The 25,344-nt window shown below is 40.2% G+C and overlaps 1 protein-coding gene across 5 annotated transcripts; it reads right to left on the reverse strand.

Annotated features, from left to right (window-relative positions):
- Positions 1-1,278: 1,278 nt before the first annotated feature.
- Positions 1,279-24,192, reverse strand: esrp2 (epithelial splicing regulatory protein 2). Of its 5 annotated transcripts, XR_007144422.1 has the most exons (18): positions 24,027-24,161; positions 23,716-23,868; positions 23,190-23,318; positions 14,472-14,585; positions 13,959-14,073; positions 13,768-13,863; positions 12,765-12,819; positions 12,431-12,541; positions 12,207-12,339; positions 11,464-11,506; positions 10,239-10,540; positions 9,890-10,117; positions 9,225-9,423; positions 5,815-6,013; positions 5,439-5,607; positions 4,354-4,372; positions 3,034-3,135; positions 2,287-2,334 (listed from the first exon to the last, which is right to left on the reverse strand). XR_007144422.1 is itself a non-coding variant. In XM_047820856.1 (17 exons), exons 3-17 carry the CDS (start codon positions 23,845-23,847, stop codon positions 2,173-2,175), a joined length of 2,187 nt encoding a protein of 728 aa, XP_047676812.1. In that variant the 5' UTR covers positions 23,848-23,868; positions 24,027-24,063; positions 24,174-24,192; the 3' UTR covers positions 1,279-2,172. The 5 variants fall into 5 exon arrangements, 4 of the variants coding, with proteins under 4 accessions (XP_047676812.1, XP_026992882.1, XP_026992883.1 ...); XM_047820856.1 differs by lacking the exons at positions 3,034-3,135; positions 4,354-4,372 and adding an exon at positions 24,174-24,192 and having other exon boundaries at positions 1,279-2,334; positions 24,027-24,063; XM_027137082.2 differs by lacking the exon at positions 4,354-4,372 and having other exon boundaries at positions 2,196-2,334.
- Positions 24,193-25,344: the final 1,152 nt, after the last annotated feature.

Below are 25,344 nucleotides of genomic sequence, written 5' to 3' on the forward strand. Positions count from 1 at the left end.
AAGTTGGGGGGAAATATAAACACATTTTGTAAAATAAAAGGGAAATACAGGTTTTGCTGCTGTTTACAGAGCCTTGTATTGTCATTTCATGTAAATTTTGTATTTTAAACATTTTTTTTTTGTAATTTTTAAGACTGCAGTGCTTTTTTTGAAATTATCCAAAGGGAATAAAGTTGCATTGTAGGCTCTTCTGATGTAGTGTATCAATAAAATGATGGGGGGAAGAAAGCAGACCAGTTACTTTTCTTTGGGTGAAAAAAAGATTTCATTTTATTGTTTTATCTACAGCTTTTACATGGAGCAATAAAATTATGTTAGTATTGGTTATTCATTTTACGTTATTATTATGCACAAAATATTAGTGCTTCTTTTACATTTTAACGTTTTCAATTTCCTGCTTATAAAATTGCCACTATGCCCTTTAAGAATTGATTATAATTAACAACCTTCCTATATTTGTGTACAGATCCTATTTTAAATATTAGCATGCACGTTCACAGACTTTATACAGCATTACTAAAAAAAAAATCTGTAAATATATTTAACTTTAATCTTAATATACGGTATATTAAGCAATGGGCAAGTCGTGGCCTAATGGTTTGAGAGTCTGACTCGTAATCCTAAGGTTGTGGGTTCGAGTCTCGGGCCGGCCACGACTGAAGTGCCCTTGAGCAAGGCACCGAACACCCTCCAACTGCTCCCCCGGCGCCGCAGCATAAGTGGTTGCCCACTGCTCCGGGTGTGTTCACGGTGTGTGTGTGTGTGTGTACTTTAGATGGGTCAAATGCAGAGAACGAATTCTGAGTATGGGTCACCGTACTTAGCTGCATGTCACCTCACTTTCATGTTGAAGTAACATATCCCCCCCCCCCCCAATTTCCCAAGTGTTGTAGTAACACGACTCGACCACAAGATGGCAGAATTGTTATTTTCTTTTTACTACATTTCGAATTGTAGCAAGTAAATATTGTACAAGTATTTTATTATCCAATACTATATATAGAAAATATGTAATGAATTCTGCGTGATATTTCAATAATTTAAACATCTGAAGCTACAGTTTATCATTTGACCAGATATTAAATGATGCAAATTAAATCATTTAGCCAAAAGGAAAAAAAAAAACTTGGTCATAATTTTAACAAGCATCCAAATAAAGAGCAACGTTTGACAGACATGCTGTGGATATTTCAGTAGTTGCCACACAACATGCATATTCCTTTCCTGCAGGGTGCCAATATTTATAGGACTTGGGGTATAAAAAGTAACCAGGTCTGAGACATTTCAGAATGATATTTTATTGTTTACATATAATTGTTACATAAAGATTGTCTTCAGTTTCAAACTTAAAATAAAAAAAAAAATCCTAAATGTCCGAGTGCCAGGGAAAGTGCGTTACAGCTGGTACTGAACTCTGGCTCATGTAGTAATGGCACAAAAAGGTATAAAGGCACTATGATGACTGAAGGCCTCTCTAGTCACATTAGATAGATTAGGAAAGAAAAAATTCTCAGTAATAAAGGCTGCAAAAAAAAGAAAGCGCACAGATCAGACAAAAGCACAACGGCTTGTTTCTCACGTTAAATAAAATGGCTCTGTTCTGGGTTCGATTAAACTAAGAAGTCCGAGCGGATGAAGGGACACGCAGTCTTGTCTGTTACACAATAATTAATATGATTTATAATGAAAAAATAATCTTTCATGCAGCAGGTCGTCCACGGTCACTAAGTTAAGGCTTAGTTTAGAAGTTAAACAAGTGTCAGTAGTTTTCATTCCTTTCTTGTAGCACACATGCAGGCTGTATGGCTTAGCCTTTGTATATTGCACTGCCTTTGAGTAAAAACACAGTGAATCCTCATTGTGGGATTTCTCCCACAGGAAGAGTTATTTAGGCTTTTCTGCATAAAGAACACAACTAAGAATATATATATAGAATCAATTCTCCATATCCACACTGGCATTTTAACGATAGGTGTATTTGATGTATAAATACATATATACATAGAGTTCACATATTTCCACCATGCTAGCACCTCCACCAGCAGTAGCATGTTAGAAACTCGAGGAAAGGCTTCCTGTGCGCCTGGGGAAGACCAGTGTCGGGAGGAGACAGAGGGTGAAGTGCAGACCTCGCTCGTTCCTGGAGTCGGCTTCAAGGGGTGAGTGTTGACCTCATTCGCAGCACATCAGGCGGACGGGGTGGCCAGAGAGGGGAAGGTTGGAGCGCTCAGCCACAGCACGCCTCGCTGCCTCCTCACTGGGGAAGGTGACGAGCGCCTCCCCGCTCCGCTGGCCACTCCAGTTATACAACACGAGCACGGAGTCCGCCTGGAGCTAGTAAAAAAATAAATAAATGCAAACATGTATTCAATTCACACTGGGCTTGTATTGTGTAGGTTTTGAGATTTGAATCACAAAAGCTTTCATTTCTGTTCAGAAACAGCAACCCTGCTCATAGAAAGAAGGGAAAATAAGAGCACAAAGCGACCCACAGGAAGTTAGATTTGCTGTCAGAACATTCTCAATCAAAGCTGCATGGTGCATGCTCTATCCTATGGAGAGGAAAAAGCAGTTCGAGTTAGTGAGGACTGCAAAGATGTTAATCCCAGAACAGGAAAGAAATTTTGCAGTGACAGAAGGCTGTCGTCACTGCCTCTAAAAAGCAACCAAATCCAAGAGCAGGGCTATCACAATCAGATGCTAGAGTGCACAGAGGAATTAGTTGTACTCAAGGTTAGACATCTCCATCATGAGAAAGCCAAGAAAGAAAAGTTCGAAGACGGCTGGAAAACCTGTAAAATCAGGATAGTCCATTGCTTCTGAACTCCAGTCGTGACTGGGAGCTCTGCACAGCTTGAAGCTTTCTCCGCTGCTCACACACCTCTTCTGGAATGATCATTGAATGTTTAAGCCTGTAACGTGCGTGTTGGGATGAGGAAAAGCCTCAAGCTGTGCAGGGCTGGAGGTCATGATGACTGGAGTTAAGTAGCCCTGGTTTTGTCCATGCACATCAGGAGCTATGGGAGACCTTACCTGGAGGAGCGCCCCCTACAGGCAGAGCCACTCTTTGGGCTGGACCAGAGCACGGGCCTGATCGCTCACTCCCATCACACTGCTGTAATCCTCAGGAGTGTACTACAGCACAACAGCCCACAGTCAGTGGCACAGCCTCATCACACACACACACCTCACTATATCATGGCCACATCAGTCAATACAATTGTGCAGAATTTTTAATCCTGAATCTCCCATTCTTGCACTCACTGCATACACCTATGACACTTACTAGTGAACTTAGTTTGTCCAAATGCCCAAAAAATAAAAGTGTATGAATGAGAGAGAGAGAGAGAGAGAGAGAGAGAGAGAGATACACACACAGATAAATAGCAGCATTTAAACTGGTAATAAGTCTAAAACAAGCTTCAAACTTGGACATACTTTGCTAATATAAATTGCTTGTCTGGTTGTGGATCATTCCTCTTTGCACAAAATTCGTCAAATTACGTCAAATCAGACGGTTCTGATCCTTAAAAGCTGTTTAAGATATTAGGAAGTGTGTTAGATTTCCCTCAGAAGATACTTAAGACAACACATTCTTTCACAAAGCATGCTAGTGAATCAGGTAACTGATAGAAAACTACACAAAAATAGTAAGATCGGTTTAATCTCTGTTCCAGTTATTATAAAATCCTAGGTTTTTTGTTCTGTTTTGTGTCACATTGCAATTCTGCTTGGAAGAAAAATAATAAAAAGACAAAAAATAAAGGCACAATTCCTGGAATTTCATTCTCTTCCACAGTATCCCAGCAAAACAAAACTAAATCTAGAACACACACATGCACACAAACACACAACACTCATTTTCCATTTCCAACTGAACCACACACACACGTTTGAAAAGAAATGTAAAAAGTACAAAAATCCCACCCAAAGGAAACATTCTTCCCAAAGACACACACACACACACACACGTGAGCTCCATCTGAGCAGCTAAAAGCACATATTTGGAGGGTGAGTGGGCAGCATTTCATTACAGTGGTTCAGCCAGGTGTCAAAAGCTGTATTCAGTTGTTCCCCCAGTTGTGATCTCTGGCGCTTGGATAGCTGAGACCTGAGCAGAGAGCAGTTTGCTCCACAGTGTGCGCTAGCTGTAAACACACCCTCACCTTTTAGCTTAGGTCTTGGAAATGAAACTAATGTGGCACATCAGTTCCATTTATTTTCACCTGGGTATATTACCAGGATGAAAAAAAGCACACAAACACCACAATCCCAACATAAAAGCACCAACCAGTTATTTCCCCCCTCAACCAACCCCCTGTCCACCCCGCTCCTTACGGCTGAAGTTCATACCATCAGTTGAAGACTCCGCCTACTTGGATGTCAGCCAATAAGAAGGAAAAAAGCAAAAAATGGACACGGCAAGGGAGTGTTATTAATACGACCCATATTTACAAAAGATTTATGCATACAAAATAATGCTCACCTCGCTCTGTACTTCAGATATCTGGCTACAAATAAAGCTTAATGCATGCCACAATGGTGAGAAAAAAAAATGAAGCTCACTGGACAAAAAAAAAATACTTAACGTCTGGATAAAAGTTGCAGAAAAGCAGATTATCAGTTCTTGGCCAGACTTGGACGTGAAGCACAAAAGGCAACCTCTAAGCAGAACCATTACATGGGTTCCCTTTTGAAGCGGCTCTTCTCAGGTTTTCTCCCTAATCTCGTCTCAGAAATTTTTTCCCCTTTCCTCGGACTTGTAGATTTTTATAAAAGCCGCTGGTGACAATGTCTAGTGTAAAAACTGCAAATAACTTAAATGAACAAAAACACTTACTAAGGATTAAACTTAAATTAAATCAAGCATTAGAGCAGAAATGACACATGCAGCTACTTTTTTGTCCAATGAGCTTAACTGGGAAACGTATATACTGCCTACACACTGACATTCCAGTTTACTACTTACACCTACTTTGTAGCTACACTCATTGGTGCTAACCAGCTCCATGTAGGTCACTTTGTATGTAAATAAATTACTGTATGTAGCCCATGTGCTGCTATACTTAAGAGATGGAACAGAGGGCCTAATAGACCAAGTGGAAAGGGAAACACACTCGCCCGTGGAGGCAGAGGGACATGTGCCCATGGAGACCATTCTGAGACTCACAATGTGCGTCTGTGTCTCGTTACAGTTAGGTGTACATAATAAACTGGAATAGAATAAACACTTTTGCTTTTTTTACTGCATTTCTTAGTGACTACTCAAATATGTATATACAAGTCCACAAGTCTTTTCTAGTCTATGCACACATGTGTAACAAATTTGTCATTATTCCCAGAGGACAAACAAGCTGCACACTATGTATATGCTACCTGAGCATTAATTTCAGCAATTGCCTTTTTTTTTCTCCCATGCCAAGTTTAAAGCCTCTTACCTGGTAACCCTGGAAGAAGCTGAGGATATCTTTAACCCCAGCATTATAGGGCAGTCCCTGCATGCGCACCAGAGCACCGTGCTGAGGTAAAGTTGCAGGAGCAAGCTGAGCTGCTATGGAGCCCGGAGGAGCCGCAAAGTAACTCATTGTGGACGGGGACACTGGAGGACTGAGAGCAAAAGAATACAAGAGTGTAAATATCTATTTATGAAAACAGATATAGAGGCATAAATAGATTTCACAGAAATATCATTGAAGTGAAAGATCTTTACATATGAATATAGGCTTATAAATAAATTTGTCCCTAAACCGGCTGAATAACCGTCATGCATTTTCCATATTTCAGTGTCACAGGAACAGAAGGATGAGCTGATACCTGGGGTAATACGCAGTGTAGTTCATGTTCATGTACAGCTGTGGCTGAGGGGAATAGTAAGCAAGCGTTGGAACAGGGCTGTGAGTGGGTGGCTGTGGAGTTCTAGGAGTGGCCAGCAGGGGGGGCTGATACAGGGCGGCCTCGGTGGAAAGCATAGCAGCTGGACCTGGAAATGCGGCGTAGGTTGGTGGTGAGAGGCCTGAGGGGACAGGGACAGGAAACAGAGCCTTCGTGAAAGATGATAAAACTATCACAGAGCTCATTACTGCTATGCAGAGAGTAACAAGTTAATGAAGCATGACACTAAAACCCAAAACATGAGGGGAAAAACAAAAGCAGGTTGGTCAGTGAGACACCTGCACTTCAGTTTAGAGTAAAGTGTGTCCTTCAGTAGGTCAAAAAAAAAAAATACCTCAACAAGCATATATTTATATGCAAACAGCCAACGGCGGCATGCAGGAAGGGGCCTGCTCACCACCTATTGGGTGTGTACACGCACACACACACTCTTACAGAATAAATGAAGGTCAGGTACACTACACGTCACTTTTCAAACCCAGGAACCACAACCAGTCCCTCCTGTCATGCAGCTTGTGCACATAAAGGCTCATTCTGTCTGCCTGACCTTGGTCGGGAATCAAGCCTCTGTGCAAAGCGGGGAGCTTTTAGTCTTGCTTTAAACCCAAGACTTTATAAATTGTGCACCTTTCAGCAGGACCAGAGGTGCTCACGTTGCTACCTACAAGATAAACTGAAATCTAATCTTTAAAGTCAGTGCTGATAGGAATTAAGGACAATCCACAAGGAGACCTGCTGTACAGGCGGTGTGTGTTGCTCAGACAAAGCTCCCATCGTGATAGTGCTGTGTAAGAAATTACAGAAATTGCACCCAAAATTCCACTCCAAGGTACACATCTAAAAGAGCTCATTCCTAAAAAGGTTCAAGTATCATAAGGTAATACGTTTAGGACTCTAAACGTATAAACCTGATTCATTTATAAATATGGGAACGGCAGTAGGACATCAAGGATCACCATGAACAAAGGGTTTATGTGACTGCGATTACCATTTAAAGTGACAATTTGACTGATAACAATTGTAACAATAACAAGACAAGGTATACGTGACCATGATTAACATTTAAAGACATCTGGCTAAATAACAAGGTGTGACCCAGCCATTTGGGAGACACTTATCTTACACTCAATACACATTCAAAGCAGAATCTCATTTAAACTACAAAGAGGAAAACAGTTTAAAATGTGTGAGCAGGATTTGCTCTGGGTTCGTGTTCTTTCTGACTCCGACGAGCCCAAAGTACGCCATGTATTTTGTCACTGCTATGCTGGAATAAACTTCTTGTTCTTTATTAAGATCTTCAACATCATCGTCTTATTTTTACACAATGCATTTTTTTCTTACATTGGCGAGCCACCCAGCGACGGATTCCAAAAAAAAAAAGTGGGGAAAGGTAAGAAGCGCTGTATTTTCTTTTTTTTACGCCGTTTTATTTTATTCAGGGAACCCCTTTGTTTAAAAAAAAACAAAAAACTAGAAAATAAATGTTTTAGTGTAGAATAGAACATAGTTTACTGGTCATAAGCAGGAGGAGTTATTATTGTTAAGCCTATTCTGTACATTTCTGTTTAAGATTCTAACGAAACTGAATTAACCCGACGCAGTGTGATGACAGTTGTATGTGAATCGTTGTTTCTAAAGTAACTGAAGCAAAGTGCTTAAGCTGATGGGTTTCTAAAGTAACTGAAACTTGTGTTTGTTATAATTCTGTTAAGATTCTAAAGTAACTGAATCAGCCCGACGCAGTGTGGCAGTTGAATTATAGCTAAGTGTTTCTTAAGTAACTGAAACAGTGATAGTGTAAAGAGCCCGACGCACCGCGGTAGAGTTTAAAGCAATAACCCGAGGTAGTGTGGTGTTGTCTGACAGACTGTAACGGTGTTTTAAACTTACGTTTTAAGTACATGTACTGTGGTTAAGTAAATAGTTAGGTTTAATGCAAAGAAACCCGACGTACTGTGGTTTTGTCCGACGTACTGTGACGGTGTTAAACGGTTCAAGTCCAAAAGTGCTGTGCTAAGAAGACTTTTTAAAATATAACAAAAACCCGATGTACTGTGGTTTTGTCCGACGAACTGTGACTGTGTTACATTTTAAACTGTTTGTGAGTTTGTGAGTGTTACTGTTGGTAAGTGTTTGTGACTGTTTGAGAGTTGTGAGTGTTAAGTGTTACTGTAGTTGACCTCGAGGCCAGACGGAGTGTGTCTGTGTCCGAAGCAGTAAGACTTTTGAGGTCAAAAGCCCGACGTATTGTTCATTTGCGTCCGAATTACTGAAGCTGTGAATAAATAGACTAACGGTTAACTAGATATCTTGTAGCCACAGAAACTGTGTAAAGTTAAGACTAAGATTTAAGGAAAGCTGCGAGTTTGTTAAAATATGGAACAGCTGATTGTTAAGTACATCGCTAAACACGGTTCTCAGGGAATGTTCGATGGAATAGAGAACATCGTGGATAAACCATATGAGTGGGCTATTTCTAAGTTTGAAAATGACCCTAAAATGCCCAAGAACAAAAAAGGACAGATTGCCAATGCACTGCAAGCAGTTCTTGCATCGTACAAAGTAACTAATAAGACTTTAAATGCAATAAAGGCTGAAAACGAGCAACTGCAATCTAGACTAGATGATGGGATAATATCTAAAAGAGATCACCAGATGAGTGATCATCTGTAAGATGATCGTCTTATTTTTACACTACGCATTTTTTTCTTACAGCTGCAATCAAAGGCTTACTCCAAAAGTCGTATAGGACGTCCCATTCTTAAACACCACAGGTTTCTTTTGAGGCTTTGCAACACAAGACAATACCCAAGAACCAACAGACAAATCGATGTCGAACGCAACAGACAAAACAATGTCGGACGCACAAACCTGTTTAAAATCCCAACTGGCTCAACTGGTTAAGGCTCTGGGTTGTTGATCGGAGGATCGAGGTTCAAGGCCCAGCACAGCCAAGCTGCCACTGCTGGGCCCTTGAGCAAAGCCCTTAACCCTCCCTGCTCCAGGGGCACTGTATCATAGCTGCCCCTACACTCTGACCCCAACCTCCTCAGTTGGGGTATGTGAAGAAAAAGGAACTCCACGGTGCTGTGGTTTATATGTGGCGATAATAAAGGCTTCTATGCCCCGTTCTGTATTCTATTCTATTAATCAATCTACTACAGATTCATTTGCTACAGCACAGAATGCAGCTAAACCCAAAATCTGACACTGAACAATATGATACTTCCTAAACAGCTCCACTAATGTGTGTTAATCATTCCAAGACCCAAACAAATCTGCCTGCATCTGTGTTTAAAAAAGTCCATTGTGTAAAGTAAAGTACTTACAGGGTAGTTTGCATGGCGGAGGTGACAAGCCGCTACGGTTCAGAGTCCCTCCCATCAGCACAAAGCTCATCTCTTCAGTGGAGCACTGGAACACCTCCACATAACGATCCTTCATCATCTTCTTGTGGCACTTCTGTGCCACCATAAAGGCACGATCTGATGCTTTCATCTGAATGAACGCATCACCGGATGGACGGCCCTTTGAAACGAACAGGAAGGTGACGGGTTAGAAGCTCCTAGCTGTAAAATACAGAAGCTATAAAGAAGCTCCTGGCTGTAGTTTAACCCTGAAGGTCATATGAAGAAAAAAATGTAATTAAATTTCCTTCACTATCAGGACTTAGAAGTAACAAATAAATCCACTAATCTCAAACGAGCTTTAAACCCATTTAAAAAAAAAGGAATGGAGGAATAATTAACAATTAACAGTATAGTTAAGAAAAAAAAAAGCAGAACAAGTGCTAGAAATTCCAAGACATATAAAAGGTCACAGCCAAAAAAGTGTTTCTGAAGTTATTAAAAAGAACAACTCTATATTTATACATTTTCTGTAAAAAGCATCAGTTATATCCAGCTCACGAAAATTCATTAGTATCATAATCCGATGTTCTTTTGCTAGATTTGATGCAAACGAATCATTAAAGCAATAACGTATTTCCTCTCACTTGCTGATTGAGCACCATATGAACACCGTGGGGTTTGATGTCAATTGTGTGCTCTCCCATAAACTCCAGGATGTCCTCGATGGAGGCGGTGTACGGCAAACCACGCAGCCGCACGCAGTCCCTGGTGCTGCCTGTGGTGAGGAAGGGAGGAGCAGCAAGCACAGGAACCATTGAAGGAGGGGGAGGAAGCGTGGATATCAGTGGAGTGGACATGTAACGGTTCAGCACCTGAGACACAAACAGTATGCGGATCAATAAACTTTAAAAAAATAAATAAATAAATACATACATACATAAATAACAATTAAAAAAACCCAAAGAGCTCTAGTTGGATATTTGCTGCGCTGACCTGCTGGACCTCGGCTGCTGTACTGCGGAACAGCTCGATGTACCGCTTCCCCAGAATCTGTTTGTGCTTTTTCAGAGCGTTCTGGGCGTATTCCTCACAGGCAAACAGCACAAAGGCATCACCCGTGGGCCTTCCGTCGGGATACTTCACGAAGAGCAGCCCCTCGGTGCCATCCGTCACAGGGCTCTCGGGGCCCAGGAAGCCCAGCACATCCTGGTGTGTGGCAGTGAACGGCAGGCCCCGCATCCGGATGATCACCTGATTCTCCTTAGACAGGAACTGTGCCACCTCGTTAGATGTGCCTGAGCAAGAACATGATCACCCAGTTATTAATCCAATTATTAATTCATTCATTTCTATAAGAGGATAATAGCTTAAAAAACAAGGCAGTGACCCTTTTGGTTTTCAGGCAACAACTGACCAAACAAACTGAATATTACAAAATCACATTACTTTGAGAATTCTTTGAGAAAAAGCCGGCAAGAAGACAAAAGGCAAAGGAATTGTGGTATATTTCAATAATCACTGCCAGAAAAGGGAAGGAGTGCACTGTTATCAAAAGTTAAATATAACCTATTTGATTCTTGTTATATTAAGGTAACGTCTGTGAAGGCTAAAAAAAATGCCTTTTTGATATTAGCCGTCTTTTGTCCTGAGGGCCTGCAAATGTTTGCATTGAACTCTACAACTAAGTATGCATGTGCTAGGGATCTACTTTCTCTCTCCTCTTTTCTCACACACACACACACACACACACACACACACACACACACACACACACACACACACACACACACACACACACACACACACACACACACACACACACACACACACACACACACACACACACACACACACACACACACAAATATCTCGGCCTGCTGCTGGCTCTTTACACCCTGCGTGTGAGAGGGCAGAGTCGGTCTTTTCAGTGGCCGCTGCTCATGCTCCGTCTCAGGGGAAGCCGCACTCTCTAAGGCATATGTGGGGCAGCTGGGACAAGAGAGTAGAGTTTCCTCCTGAAACTGCAGGACGTGAGTCAGCACGGGCACACGGCTCACAAAAGAGCCTTTCATTCAGCCAAAACAGGAAAGAGAGACTGCATCATAGGGAAGTGCACACTACAAATGCGAGTGTGTTTGGCCATTTGGTGTGTGCGAGTCTCATCTGTAATTGAAGACATCCAAAACGCATTACCAGCCACTCGATAAAAGCAACTAACCTCCAGCAATCTTTAGAAACTCCTCTCCAGTTGCTTTATACACCTGAAACAGAAAAGGGAAGAAAAAAAAAACTCAACCTGTGGGCAAGAGTGTGTACAGAGCTGGGTGAGGGTGTGAGACACACGTTAAGACGAGTCTTCAGAGAGAAAGGATCTTGAAGGATTATTATTACATTACATGAACTTTTGCAACCAGAAAAATGACCATTTAAATATTTATGAGTAAGTTAAGTTTAAGTGACTAGAGTAACTGTAAAAGCCTTTAACCTCAGAATACACAATGAAGTATTAAAAAGAACAACCTTCTCCATAATGAAAAAGAAATCTTCTGCAAATGTGAAACTAATCCCATCTCACCATAATTAAATACTACTGCCTAAAGACTTAAGCCCTGATGACTGTCATTATGGGATAATGTGAACATCCTCACAGCGAGTTCCAACTCAAAATGGTTATATCATACATATGATTCAGTTCAATTAAGTAGGTAAACAAACAGCACCAAAAAACTCCAGATTCCACAGTGACGGCATTTAGGAGTACAATACACAGCTTCTAACAAGACGTATAATAACTCTTATATTCATGAACTCATGACTAACAGTATAGTGAAATGTATTTTTGTATTTAGTATAAAGAGCTTTTAGTAACATCATCATGCAGCCATTATTTTAGCATGGATGTGATCAATCTTGTTGAAGCAGATCTGACGAAGTGTGAGACTGGAGAGTGAAGCAGCTCACCTCAATGTATCTGCTGCCCATGTGGTGTTTGTGTCGCTCCAGCGCCATGTCCCGGTGCTCGGAGTTTACGAAGCGTACAAGGGCCTCTCCATTCCTGCGACCCTGAGCATTCAAACACAGTGCCACACCGCCTCTGACACACACACACACACACACACAATTCACAAGGGCTCTCTGAATCTAAAATTAGGGTTAAAACTTTTACTTTAAAATCATGCTCTTACTTGGCAATGTTGAGGCCCTTGAAGAAGCGTGCGATGTCTTGGTCTGAAGATTGCCATGGTAACCCCCGGGCTCTGATCACAGTCTCACTGTCCACAGCTTCTGTCTTACTGCTGCAGGACGTACAAAGAGAAGACCGTTCTCTATCCAGCTTCAGATCGTTCCCGTTATGGCGCTTTAATCTGAGCCTGAGTGAACACTAGCGTGTTCTCATTACTAGCAGCTCTCCTCCCTCCTTAACACTTCGAACTCCACTCAGCAGCTCATAAACAAGCCCAGAGTGAGTTAATCCTCTAGGGCCAGGATGAGGAAATGCTACTTGAACAACATACTCACCAAGCTCCAGATTCAAACTTGCACTTCACCGTCTCAAACGAGGAAAATTTGTGACCTGGTTTAAAATAAAAAGGACTGTTTTAAGAAACGAAGAGAGGTCACAAGTAAGCTTAATACAAGTTTAAGTGATTACTATGTTCAATCAAAACACTAATGGTCCGTTAATAAAAAAAGTGAGTAAGAAAGAAAAGAAAAGAAAAAGAAAGAAAAAAAGAGAGAAAGAAAAGAGAGATACAGAGAGAGAGAGAGAGAGAGAGAGAGAGAGAGAGAGAGGTCCAACAGCCTTGCTGTAAAAGATGATATCCTTTTTTTTTACAAAATAAACAAACGAAGCAAAAGAACAATGACCCCATTAAAGGTTATGGAAAATATAATAATGCAATAGGCATCACTTTTTATTTGTAATATGCATTTATTCAGCTGTGTATGCACTAAAGGGATAAGCATAGGCTAGATTATTGCCAGCATCAGTAACCCAGACTTAAACAGAGATGTTGACGTGGTTTGGCTGCTGCACTTGATGCTCTTTGTCCTAGGATACTTTCAGACTCCAATTTGTTTCAAGCAAGAACAATTTTCTATAACCTTATCTCCATATATACAGCTGATATTATTCCCTACACGATCTGCTATTGCGTTAGCTAGTTCGACCGTGTGCAATCACTTGACCTACAATAATCTTGTTGCTATAGCAACGTTTTAAAAAGTGAAACTGGTTTTACTGTACGTCCTGTTCTTAAACCTCACATTTTAGCTGAGCGCAGATGTTCAACCAAAGTGTATTAATAACATTACTGGTGTACTGGGTTAGACATAATTATCTCGTCTAAGCTGTGTCCAACTATTAGAACGTGTGATCTGAAACTGAAACACAAAAAGTAGCACAACAAAATGTTGCCATGACTGGTGTCAACGTTTAACACTGTGGATGTTCCTGTATCGGTTCACTGCACCGACACTGAAATGACAACAGCAGAGGAACAATAAGAAAAAGTGGACTGACTGTATGGCTCAGCCAGGATGTGTTGGATGATCATCACCATGCTCTTCAGCTCCCTCACTCCAGCCGTCTGCTCGCTCTCTGCTGGGAGACACAAATCTGAGGGAACGGGTTAAGGGACCAACAGCTTGGGGGTCAGGAATCATATTTTAGAGAACAATAAGGAAGAATAAACAAACTTCCATTAAGGATACATTCGAGCATAGATGGGAGGGTGAGGTCTTTCACTGGACCGGCGTTGGGACAGCATTTGTGAAACTCTCTTTTTAAATCCACAAATGAGTAAAAACACTCGGGCAGGACCAAATTCTAACGGGAAAAGAAAGAAATACCCATCAGTCTCTCTGTGACGGGACGGTATCGAGTAACAATAAAACTGCACGGAAATGTTTTCAAAGTCATGCTGTTGTTGAAATGACAGTAAGCAAACGCACACTGCTATGAATTTCCATCTATACACCTAAGCGCAAAACTTTTACATACCCTGAGGACAAAATTAAGATAACATCACATACTGCCTTTGTTGTCTGGAGGTCGGTGTCATTTAAAATGTATTATTATTATTATTAAACTATATTTATGTATTTCTCATGTACTGTGTTTGGTGTCCTATCTGAAACACCTACTTTAAAATAAAGTATATGGGAGCGATTAATTCTCCTAGTTTCCATCACACGTTATAAACGATCGTCCTGAACCTCGCTCACCTTTTTGGACGCCTCAGGGTGAAGGGCCTGTCGGATAAGGAGGGGTCCGTCAACACACAGCGTGTAGGAGCTTCTGCCCAGAGCTTTAAGTTCTGCTGATACGGCCTGCTGGAACTGCACACCAGTAAAGCAAAAACAGCAGCAGACAGGAAAGAAAATGTTTATTAACTTGTTTCATGAACATACAGTACAGTACACAATATAATCAACACTCAAAAGGTAAGTGCAAGGTGGTGATACAGCTGGTAAGAACCATCAGATAGATAAACAAAAGGAATCTGTGAAGTGTGAAGAAAATACTAACATTTTTGACTTAACTCATATTTAATTTTACTATGATTACTATTCCAGTTAAAAGGTGCACACGTACACATGCACATAATTGGGACTCGTAGCACTTCCTAATTGGGTGAGAAATAAAAATTAAATGAACATAACCACCACCATAGCCACTAAACACCCAGCTGCGTCCTGGTCATGTGACCATCTATCTTAATCATACACACAAAAGTCAGGGTGCCGATTCTTTTATGCAACAACTGAACGTTTCCACCACCGAACAGACGTGATCACATGAAGTCAGACTGCAGAGTCCAGTAAGGAGTGTTTAGGTGATGCCTAATGAAACGTACGGTAGAAATATTCGCTTAAATACAGCTTAAACGATTACTGCTTTTGTTATTAAGGACACCTCCCTAGACATGCAATTTGGCTATTTAAAAAAAAATTATTGCTCATAATGAATAAGAACTGGAATGAGAGGAGATTTCATGAATTAAATAAAACGCATATCTGGAGTTTTTTGCTGATCAATTGACAATAATAATAATAATAATAATAATAAGTTTTCTTGTTTAATGCAACTGTTTTGTAAAATTCTAAAACAAAATGTACATCGTTACAATTCTTCCTACTATTTTTGGAGTTCTGCAGCCAAGTCGTAAATACTGCATTATGTAAATTTAAAAGCACCATTATGAGGCCTGGTTATGTTTGTGATCTCAGATGCTATAAACCCATATAAGTTTGAGAATTATCAAAAACTTCCTGCTACAGGAGGAAGTGAGGATGGATCATTATGGGAACATTAAAACCTTCCACTTTTCCATTGCAAGTTGAGTGATCGAGCCTCCTCAAGATACACAAAACATCATCATATAAACACAAAAATAGATCATGTAATGCATTACCAGTAACAGCGTTTATGTTCATAGCTGTAAAAAAAATACTAATTCTTTATTTCATCTTTAAATAATTATTTTTCAGCAATTTTACTAAACCTATTTGTCTAAATAACCTCGAAAATTTTAACATTTGGAAAAATACACTTGGGCTGCACAAGTGTATAAAGAAGCTGAGAAAATCTGTTCGGAATGCTGACTGGTTAGTGTTTAATTGGTCCTCCTGTCACTCGCAGAAGACGAAGGAGGACAAGGAGGAGGAGGAGGAGGAGGAGAAAAAGAAGAATTAGAAGAAGAAATTGTAAGCAAGTAAAATTTAACTAAATTATCAAGCTACCCAAGTCCCCCCCATCCCATTAAATCCCCTAATTTCCGAAGTGGTGAAGGCTGAAGTGGTGGTTTAGTTGTTGTTTTCCCTAGTCAGAAACTCTATGTTTAATGGACACTTCACAGAATAAAATGTCAGGTGGTCACCTCTGAAGAAAGGTCCAACTCTTCAGGAGTGTTTTCACAGAAGCAGAGTTGAATCAGTTTGACTTGAATTAGTTTCCACCCTTAGCGTGGTTTGTTTAGGCAGCACACACACACACACACACACACACACAGTCTCAGTCTGATTCCATTTGAAGTATTGTAATAGTATTTTGCTATATATTATTATAATATATATTATTTTGGGGATGCGAAGTAAAACTGACCACTTTAGCATTGTTAAAATTAACATGAAACTAGAAACGTGAAAATTAAACATCCTGCTTCATGATCGATTTTTAGCTTTCTCTACGTTTCCTGCCATGAGCGAGATGCCACATTTTATTTGTGGATCGTGTGAAACAAAAAAAAATAAATAAACACAACAGTATAATTAAAGTGTGGTTAAGAAGTGAAATTCACACTAATTTGAAGAGTGAGTAATACATTTGATCGTGTACACACCTGTACTAAACAATCACACCACAGAAGGACGTCAATACGTTTTCATTTTTAACCTTTTACCGTTTGACACTACGAGTTGAAAAGCAAAACAAGTTGCTAAGTCCTTGCACCCGCAATCCAGGTTCATGTGTTTTCAGTAAGCATCAATATGATACCAAAAAATGTTAACGACTTCAAGCTACACAGGATCACATGCAAAAACCAGTTGCCTACATGACTTTTAGTAAACCGTGTGTACGTTTGATAGAAAGCCAAAACAAATGAGATTAAACCAGCTTTGCAGCAGGCAGGGAAAATATCCATTTTTCATTATCCGATCAAACAAGACACTTAAAAATCAAACCTAATATAAAATGAAGAGCAAAAAATAACCGAGTGAACATCTAGCGAATTCAGTTCTTCTGGTCTTGGACTAAAATGAAGCTGCATGAACTTTGGACAGCTTTCTGTAGTGTCATTTTATCGTTTGTTTCTCTTTTCCTGTAATTCTGTAGTATCTTTGCCCAAACTCTGACAGAACACTGTTTTATAAGGCTCAATGTGCCAGCCAATCGTTATCCAGGATACGCGCAGGATTAGTCACAACATAGACAGCATTGGCTAATCAATATCTACAATCCATGGACACACTAACTGAAAACAACAAACCAGACGCCTCGGTATGCTGGAGGAAAGAGTAACTTTTAGCTGTAAACTGTTCTGCATCTGGTTTGGGTAGAAAACGTACACATTTTATACCAAAACATCAGCAAGTCTACGGTACAGCAGGAGGCTATTATGGTGATCGGATCATGTTCACGTTAAATATTACTGATGTTTTCTAGTCACATGGAAGAGTTTTTTTAAAAACTGAAGGACTGAAGGTCCTTTTTTTGTTAAATGCAGATTGAGGTATTTTAATATTTGCATGAATAATGAAAGACTGAAGAGAATCGTCTTGGGTTCAGACAGTAAAACTCAGTGCATTTTAGAAAACAGTTCACGCCTTAGTGAATAGCATATTTGATTATAACATTGTTCTCTCAGGCTCAAAATACGTCAGTCTTTTATTAGCAAATCTTTTCTGATCAAAAAGGTTAACATGCAGATCATCATTTACAGTAAAATCAAACCGAATTTGGTGTTACAGCATAAAAACAGTCAGTATTTGACTAATCATCAAAAATTCCTTCGGTGACGATCATTTAAATGCAAGTGACCTTAAAGCGTAGGCAGTGTTGAGCTGGAAATGCAGTTTGCAGACTTGGCTTTTTTTCTAGGTAGAATGTCAAAATGCATGTTTGCGTCATATCTTTTTGTCCAGACAGAACTTTATAATACGGAAGGTCATGACGTTTTTTTGCCACCCCATAATGATCTGTTAGCAACAGTGGTTTCGTGGAATGGTTCCCTGCTATAAGAGCTGTGCACAGGAGTTCCTCCTCAATAACAAGAAACATGTTTGAGGCTTGATCCACCCAATGGAGCTATGAAGCTTTACTGGATTTCTGCTTTGATATATATTTACAGCATTTGGCACACACACTTACCCAGAGCGACGTACAAATTGCTTTTAATTCTCTACAACTGAATATTAACTGTGGTTCACTAGGTTACAGACTTAAGATACCGTGAGCCTAAAACACTGTTCAATGTTGTTTTGGGGTTGTTGTTTTTTTTTGTTTACACACACATAAAAACTGGGGAGAAAGTGCTGAGATGACAGCGAGTGTGACTCATGTCCAGCTCTATCATCTGTTAAAAAAAACACCATGATGAGTAATAAGTGTGATGGGCCATAAGCATTTAAGCGCTGACTCGTCAGTTTGGAGCTTGCTTGTGCTGTTCCTGGTAACCAACATTTTACAGGTTGTATGGAGTGTCAGTGCTTCAAAACATGACGACGTAGACAAGATGGCGAGTTCCTTCAGGGGTGGAGTGCTAATCTGACAAACAGCGGCATTTCGTAACATGTCTATGCCTAAGGGTGTGCTTAAGCAGCAGGCTGAGAGAGTCAAATCTGATTGCTACAATTTTTAAAAGCATGATCGACTTGTCAACAAGTTCAGACATGATACTGTACAAGCTGGTTCGGTTTACACAACGAATTAACAGCATCCAAAACTGACATCTGGTTTCATAGTAATGTTCCAAACATTATTGAATCCGATCTTTGAATCTTAGACAATCATCAGAAAACAAAAAGGTTTGTTTATCCACAGCTATAGAGCATATCTATCCACTTAAAACTATTCTGCCCGGATGACTGACACCACAACAATAAGAGACTACTCGAATGTCAAAGAGCTCTTAAGTAAAGGTCTTCCAGGAAAGAGCTTCCATCATAATGACCAAAAAAAAAGCAGCTCGAACCGACGCGGTGTCTGCGTGTTTGCTTACAGCCACGGTCGCAGCCATTAGGCCCCACCTTGCATAAATCACTAGGAGATTAACTCCTGCCCCGCAAAAAGGTTTGACAGAAACAAGTGCCACACCCTGGTCTTACCTCAGAGCCAAAACAAGCCAGAGACAGACAAAAACACAGCTAACACTGAGCAACAGAGAGCCAAATTCTGTGATGTTTAACAATCACACGACTCCTCAATAAAACACACAATATCTGTTCAGTCCTACGCTACGCACATCAAAGTACAGCACTCGTTTCTCGCAGGTCGGCCTTTTGTCCCATTCTTTTGGGCGGTGAAAAGAACCTGTGCAACTAAAGGTTTTGGAATGGATAAGATGATGCTTTCACAATATCTGTAGCAGCCAATCCATCAGTGAGACTGAGGAACTTGAATTAATCTTAGCTCTTCCCCCGAGGCCTTGTTTAACATTTGATGTGTGCATACATGTTGCTCAGGAAAGGGAGATAAAGCAATGGGAGAGTCTAATTGAGATGAAGCTATAGTCCTATATAGCTAGTGTCCTATATACACTAACCTATACAAAACACCTACCATATTGCTATATTCTGCAATTCTATTTCATCAAATATATTAAAGCGCATTTAACCTCCACACTATTTACATGTCTGATTATCAGTGGCTCCACCTTTCCCTTTAGAAAAGTCTAACACAACGTAAGAGGATATAATTGCACAGTCTAAATTAACTGGATTTCGAAATCCAAGAGACATGCTAATAAGTTAAGGATGGCACTAATGAGGCTGTTCTACTCCCTGGGAGTGATGCCCTGCCCTGTTACAGGAGCAGACATGCTGATACCAGCCTAGACCCAAGCCCAACAGCACACCTCTTCCTCTGCTGCTATGTTCTCCTCTCACCCTGAAAAACCTGTCTTTTTTTTTTTTTTGCACTTGCACCAACACGTGCACACACACACACACACACACACACACACACATACATACACACACACACACATACACACACAGCATCAGCTCAGTGTCAAAAGGCAGGTGCAGAGCTAGTGGAGTACAAAAGTGCCCCCGGGCAGAACACTCACCATCTCTGAACTGAATCCAAACCTGGAGCTGAATAAGATCAGCATACAGAGAGGAAAAAAAGCAACAAGTCTGACCTACAGCAGCAGGTTACTAATGTACACCTGAGTATTTAAAATGTTTGTAAAGCTGAAGGACATACGACAGGCTGTGGCTATAACGTTTGGTTACTCAAACTTCATGGAAATGTTTAAGCTGCTTTAATTGAAAAAGCCAGCTGAACACCATCAACCGTGTCTTTTAAACAATGGAATAATCATCATTATCTTAGTGTCTTTGTCATCGTAGTGTTGCTACGGTCGCTAAATAATTTAACACTTATTTATTTACGTTGTTGTAACTCACATTACCTTCTGCATTTGCAGAAAAATTATAGTGGTCAGAATTTAGGCAAGTTGGGTGTTTTTATTGTTGTTGTTTGTTTTTGTAACATTCTTAATAGATGAGTGCACTCAAGTCGCTCACCCCTGAAATAAAGGTCCTATACCAATGACGTGTGTAAAGTGGAGTAGTAAACGGTTACCAAAAAGCTCTCAGATCAATAGTTCACCAAAGGTACAGCCTAAATCCTGAGGAACCTCAGCCAAAGGTTGTTTTTAAATCATGGGACAGGACAAGAAGTCTGTTTGGAGAGACATAACTAGCAGTGCATTAGTACGACAAAGTATTTCCCTTCAGTGAGGAATGCAAGGAGAAATTGATTTTACTGGTTAATCTTTACAGGGCCTTCTGATGACAAAACTGCATTTGAAGTCAGATATTAAAACTCTGGCTGAACAAAAACTGTGACAAAATAAAGTGAAAAGCGGATTAAAAAAAAAACAAAAACCTATTCTAAGCCTGCATATAAACATGGTCTATGAGAGAGAGTGAGAGTGTTAGTGTGAGTGTAAGAGAAGCAGCAGCAGTGTGTCTCACATATGAACAAGACAAACAAACCTGTCTATACATAAAACCTATTTATATTCCTGAAACTACACCAGTTACCTAAGAAAATCACCAGCTGAACATTAAACAGCATAACAAAGCAAGAAAATTCTGCATTTCTGTTTATATATTTAAAACAAAAAGAAAGAAAGAAAGAAAGAAAGAAAGAAAGAAAGAAAGAAAGAAAGAAAGAAAGAAAGAAAGAAAGAAAGAAAGAAAGAAAGAAAGAAAGAAAAGCTACGCATGCCACAAAAGTGTTAAAGAGGCTCAAACAGTTTCACTTACAACTCAAACAGTTTCTTAATCAAACTAAGAGTAAACAAGGGCGCTCTTAAATGTTCCATTTATTTCAAATCAGTGAATTTAATACCAAAAGGTCTTACACAAGTTTAGATCACCACCTATAATACAGTCCAGATAGCGCTACCTCTCTGTTTGTTGGACTAGTAATGACTGGTTTCAGTTATGAAATAGGAGGTGGCAGAGACAGATCAACTGACTGCAAACAAATTCTTCTTGAAGGTAGGTTGAGAAACACGTTTGGCAACATGTGGCTTTTGTCAAAACATTCCCATTCACACCACAACACTTTAGAAACTGTACATATCCTGGTTTATAAAACAAATATGACCTAGACGTAGCTGGAGACAATGACTTGACACCTCTGCCTTTCTGTGACCTGTTAGTGCATCGCCCCACTCAAAGCCTGAACATCCCCCAATCTCAACCAAGCCAGTGACATTTACAGCAGCCAGGGAGGAGCGTTCCCGAGTAAACATTCCGTCTTACAGGTGTCAGCGGAGCTCATTGGGATAAAACATGACCAGGCCTGCAGCTCTCCACTGCAGCCAAGATCCTCCCTGCCCAGGTCCCAAAATTTACCCACATACATACAATTCAACTAAAACTGTAGACTATGTGAATGCATCACCTACAGAACACAATACAGGTCACATCGTTTGTGTACACATCGTTTCACTGTTATGACTCACTAAAACTGTTTGCATGACGCGATAATCTGTTCTAATCTAAAACAACCAAAACTGGTGGCAAGATTTTCACCTACAAAATAGCAGTAGTTCCTTTACAACACGAAACACGATGTAATTCGAATACGTTTTTTTATTACATATTATATTTCCGGGTGAAACAGGATGTACTTGGTTTAACCAGAAGAATTTGATTGGAGTGTGTACAAATGTCAGCAGTGGTTATGATATACATCCATAACAAGTTTAGAGCCAGGCAAATCTTTGCATATTAAGAAGGAGTTTATAGAACAACAGGAATTGAATCTGATTAACACAACAAACAAATAAATGGTCAATGCACAGCGTATATATGGGCCTTCATGACCAGATTTAATTCGAAATGGATCATTTAAATATTGCGACCGTGTTGCAGGAGCAATATAATAACAATCAACAGACATAGAGATTAAATAAAATTTATGTTCTAGAAAAGTTCTGACTGGAGTTCAGGCTGTCTTCAACAAAATCAGACCCAAATAAGAGGATTTTAGTCATTACACATACACAATGCAGAGGACAAATCCTAAAATTCACACAGCACAAACTTCTCTTAGGAGTTTGTAATCAACAGTGTTTCAGTGTCTTGCCATTTTAAAGCCTCAGATTTGTTTCTCAAATGTACCTCTTAAAATGTCATCCGAAATCCCCTTCCCGGAATATGGCAGACAGTTTGACCTGGTCAAGAAGCCGATGCTCGGATGATTCGTCTTACTTTATCAAAGCATCCTAGACTATTTATAGGTTTCTGTAAAGCAATACTGCAAGCAATATGTGCTAGTTTGTCTATTTTATTTATTTTTGACCATAGGAGAAAATGCTTCAAACAAAACAAATAAATAAAATAAAAAAAACACAGGTAGGATACAGTAAATTATCGTGGAAGAAACTTGCCTCCAGCATGAAAGTATATGGAGAGACTTGGATTTATTGGCATGCTGGAGAGAAGTGCGCATGCGCACACATTCACTGGCCTGAACTCTTGGGAACACATGGATCAGAACACCGGATTTGTTTCGTCTGCCTTTTAAATTATCATAGAATGGGATCAGGCCCAGATTTGAGATTTAGAAAAACGACCGGTCGTGTATTAATGTGAATGAGTGAGAGAGAGAGAGATTAATTCCTGGACACAAAATGATCTGAACAGCGCATGCGCAAAACAACAACAGGTAATCAATTAGGTAGAAATGCAGTTCACCTGTTGAAGAACCGTGTCCAGAGGCTCTGCTTTACAAAGTCCGTCCACACTCAATCCGGTCTCCTCTTTACACTCGTCTGTTAATTCCAAAGTGTCTGGTTTAATCAGGTGCTGTTGAAGTTTTCCCACCTGTTCGAGACAAAAAGCGGCTTTTTTTCCCCACAGCATGTTTGCATTATAAAAAGTTGAGCTCAGTAAGATATCCTACTTCACACAGCATTAAATGTTACCATAAAACGTGTAAAAGTGTGTATAGAAGAGCTGAAAGCCGCAAGGTGATTGACCTCATGGCGCTGACATGCGACCACAAAAGGCACGCGTTCTAAATGTTATTATAAAAGGCCTACGTTTTATTATAAGGCTTATATTTTATTATAAAGGACCGTACTTCTATGTGCACCTGTTCATATAGTATATACATGTAGAAAGCGTACCTTGTTGACATGTCAGCTGTCAAGGTGGAAAGGCTTTAAACTAAAACAGTCAGCATGTACAGGGTTAGGGACAGAGCCTTACAGCTCCCTACCTTGTTCTCATGTAGATCCACAATTTGCCACACCAACAGAATTATTTCCCTCTCATCCGACCCCAGTTTACCCCCATTTGCACCAGCTGTTGCCCCAAAGAACACCACCAGAGTATCACTGTGCGAAGCCATCAGGGACCACAAGGGTAAAAACTACAATTAAGAGCAAAGATCAAATAAAAACAAACAAAAAGTAACACGAGAGTTCACCTAGTGATAAAGAGAAGCAAACAAAAGAGCTGGAAATTCAATAATGGCACAGACGAAGTGGGGAAAGAAGGTTAAGACTAATTTTAAGAGAAGGTCTCTACCTGCTCGAGTGTGCTCTATCCAGAGTTACTGGTTTGACTGGTAAAGAAGGGTGGATAAATGTTTAGTTTCTCTCACGCTAAGCCCATAACAAGCCCTCCAGCCTTTTCTCACTATACCTGTTTTTTTTTTTTTTTTTTTTTAGTTACCTGCCTTTGGCTCTGCCTCCTAACTCAGTCACTCTCCCAGGAGAGATCAGCGATTGGCTGCTTCTGAAAGGTGAGGGAGGAGCCAAAAGGCATAACACCTTATGTAACCCAATATGATTGGTCTGTTATGAACAGAGGAAGTGGTCGCAGATAAGAAGTCCTTTCCGGCGTCACCTCACCTTTATACTGTCCGAGTCCTGCACGCTTGTATAGTCACTGAGCTACGTTTGGGTGATTTATTGACTCCCTGCACACTATCTAGTGCACTATCTGTTACACATGGATGATAATTGGGATTTAATCAGGAAACGTTCCCCTCTCTCTCTCTCTCTCTCTCTCTCTCTCTCTCTCTCTCTCTCTCTCTCTCTCTCTCTCTCTCTTGCTCACTCACTCACTGTCTTGCTCACTCTCTCTCTCTCTTGCTAACTCTCTCTTTCTCTCACTCACTCACTCTATTTCTCTAACTCACTCTCACTCACTCACTCACTCACTCTATTTCTCTAACTCACTCTCTCTCTCTCACTCTCTCTCTTGCTCACTCACTCACTCTCTTGCTCACTCTCTTTCTCTAACTCACTCTCTTGCTCACTCTCTCTTTCTCTAACTCACTCTCTTGCTCACTCTCTCTTTCTCTCACTCACTCACTCACTCACTCACTCACTCTATTTCTCTAACTCACTCTCACTCACTCACTCTATTTCTCTAACTCACTCTCACTCACTCACTCACTCTCTCTTGCTCACTCTCTCTTTCTCTAACTCACTCTCACTCACTCTCTTGCTCACTCACTCACTCTTGCTCAATCTCTCTTTCTCTAACTCACTCTCACTCACTCTATTTCTCTAACTCACTCTCACTCACTCTCTCTCTTGCTCACTCACTCACTCTTGCTCACTCTCTCTTTCTCTAACTCACTCTCACTCACTCACTCACTCACTCACTCACTCACTCTCTTGCTCACTCTCTCTTTCTCTAACTCACTCACTCTCAGTCTCTCTCGCTCTTTCTCTTGCTCTCTCTGTATCTCTCTCTTGCTCTCACTCTCTCACTTTTGAAAGATGTATCATAAAAATGTATTTATCCTAAATTAACTCATGTTAAACTTATGTTACTGTGTATAAAATAATAAGTATCATGTCAGCAATATTTATGGCCATGATGGATTTAATAG

This window comes from Tachysurus fulvidraco, chromosome 1 (genome assembly GCF_022655615.1).
Source record: "Tachysurus fulvidraco isolate hzauxx_2018 chromosome 1, HZAU_PFXX_2.0, whole genome shotgun sequence".
NCBI lineage: Eukaryota > Metazoa > Chordata > Actinopteri > Siluriformes > Bagridae > Tachysurus > Tachysurus fulvidraco.

What these genes read in the sequence shown, in the direction of transcription:
- esrp2 (XM_047820856.1), bottom strand. Translation starts at nt 23,847, where the DNA reads ATGGCTTCGCACAGTGATACTCTGGTGGTGTTCTTTGGGGCAACAGCT. An exon ending in CCTCCCATCTATGCTCGAAT is followed by an intron (nt 13,864 to 13,958) that starts GTATCCTTAATG and finishes CCGTTCCCTCAG; the next exon opens with ATTTGTGTCTCCCAGCAGAG. An exon ending in TACACTGCGTATTACCCCAG is followed by an intron (nt 5,608 to 5,814) that starts GTATCAGCTCAT and finishes TTTTGCTCTCAG; the next exon opens with TCCTCCAGTGTCCCCGTCCA.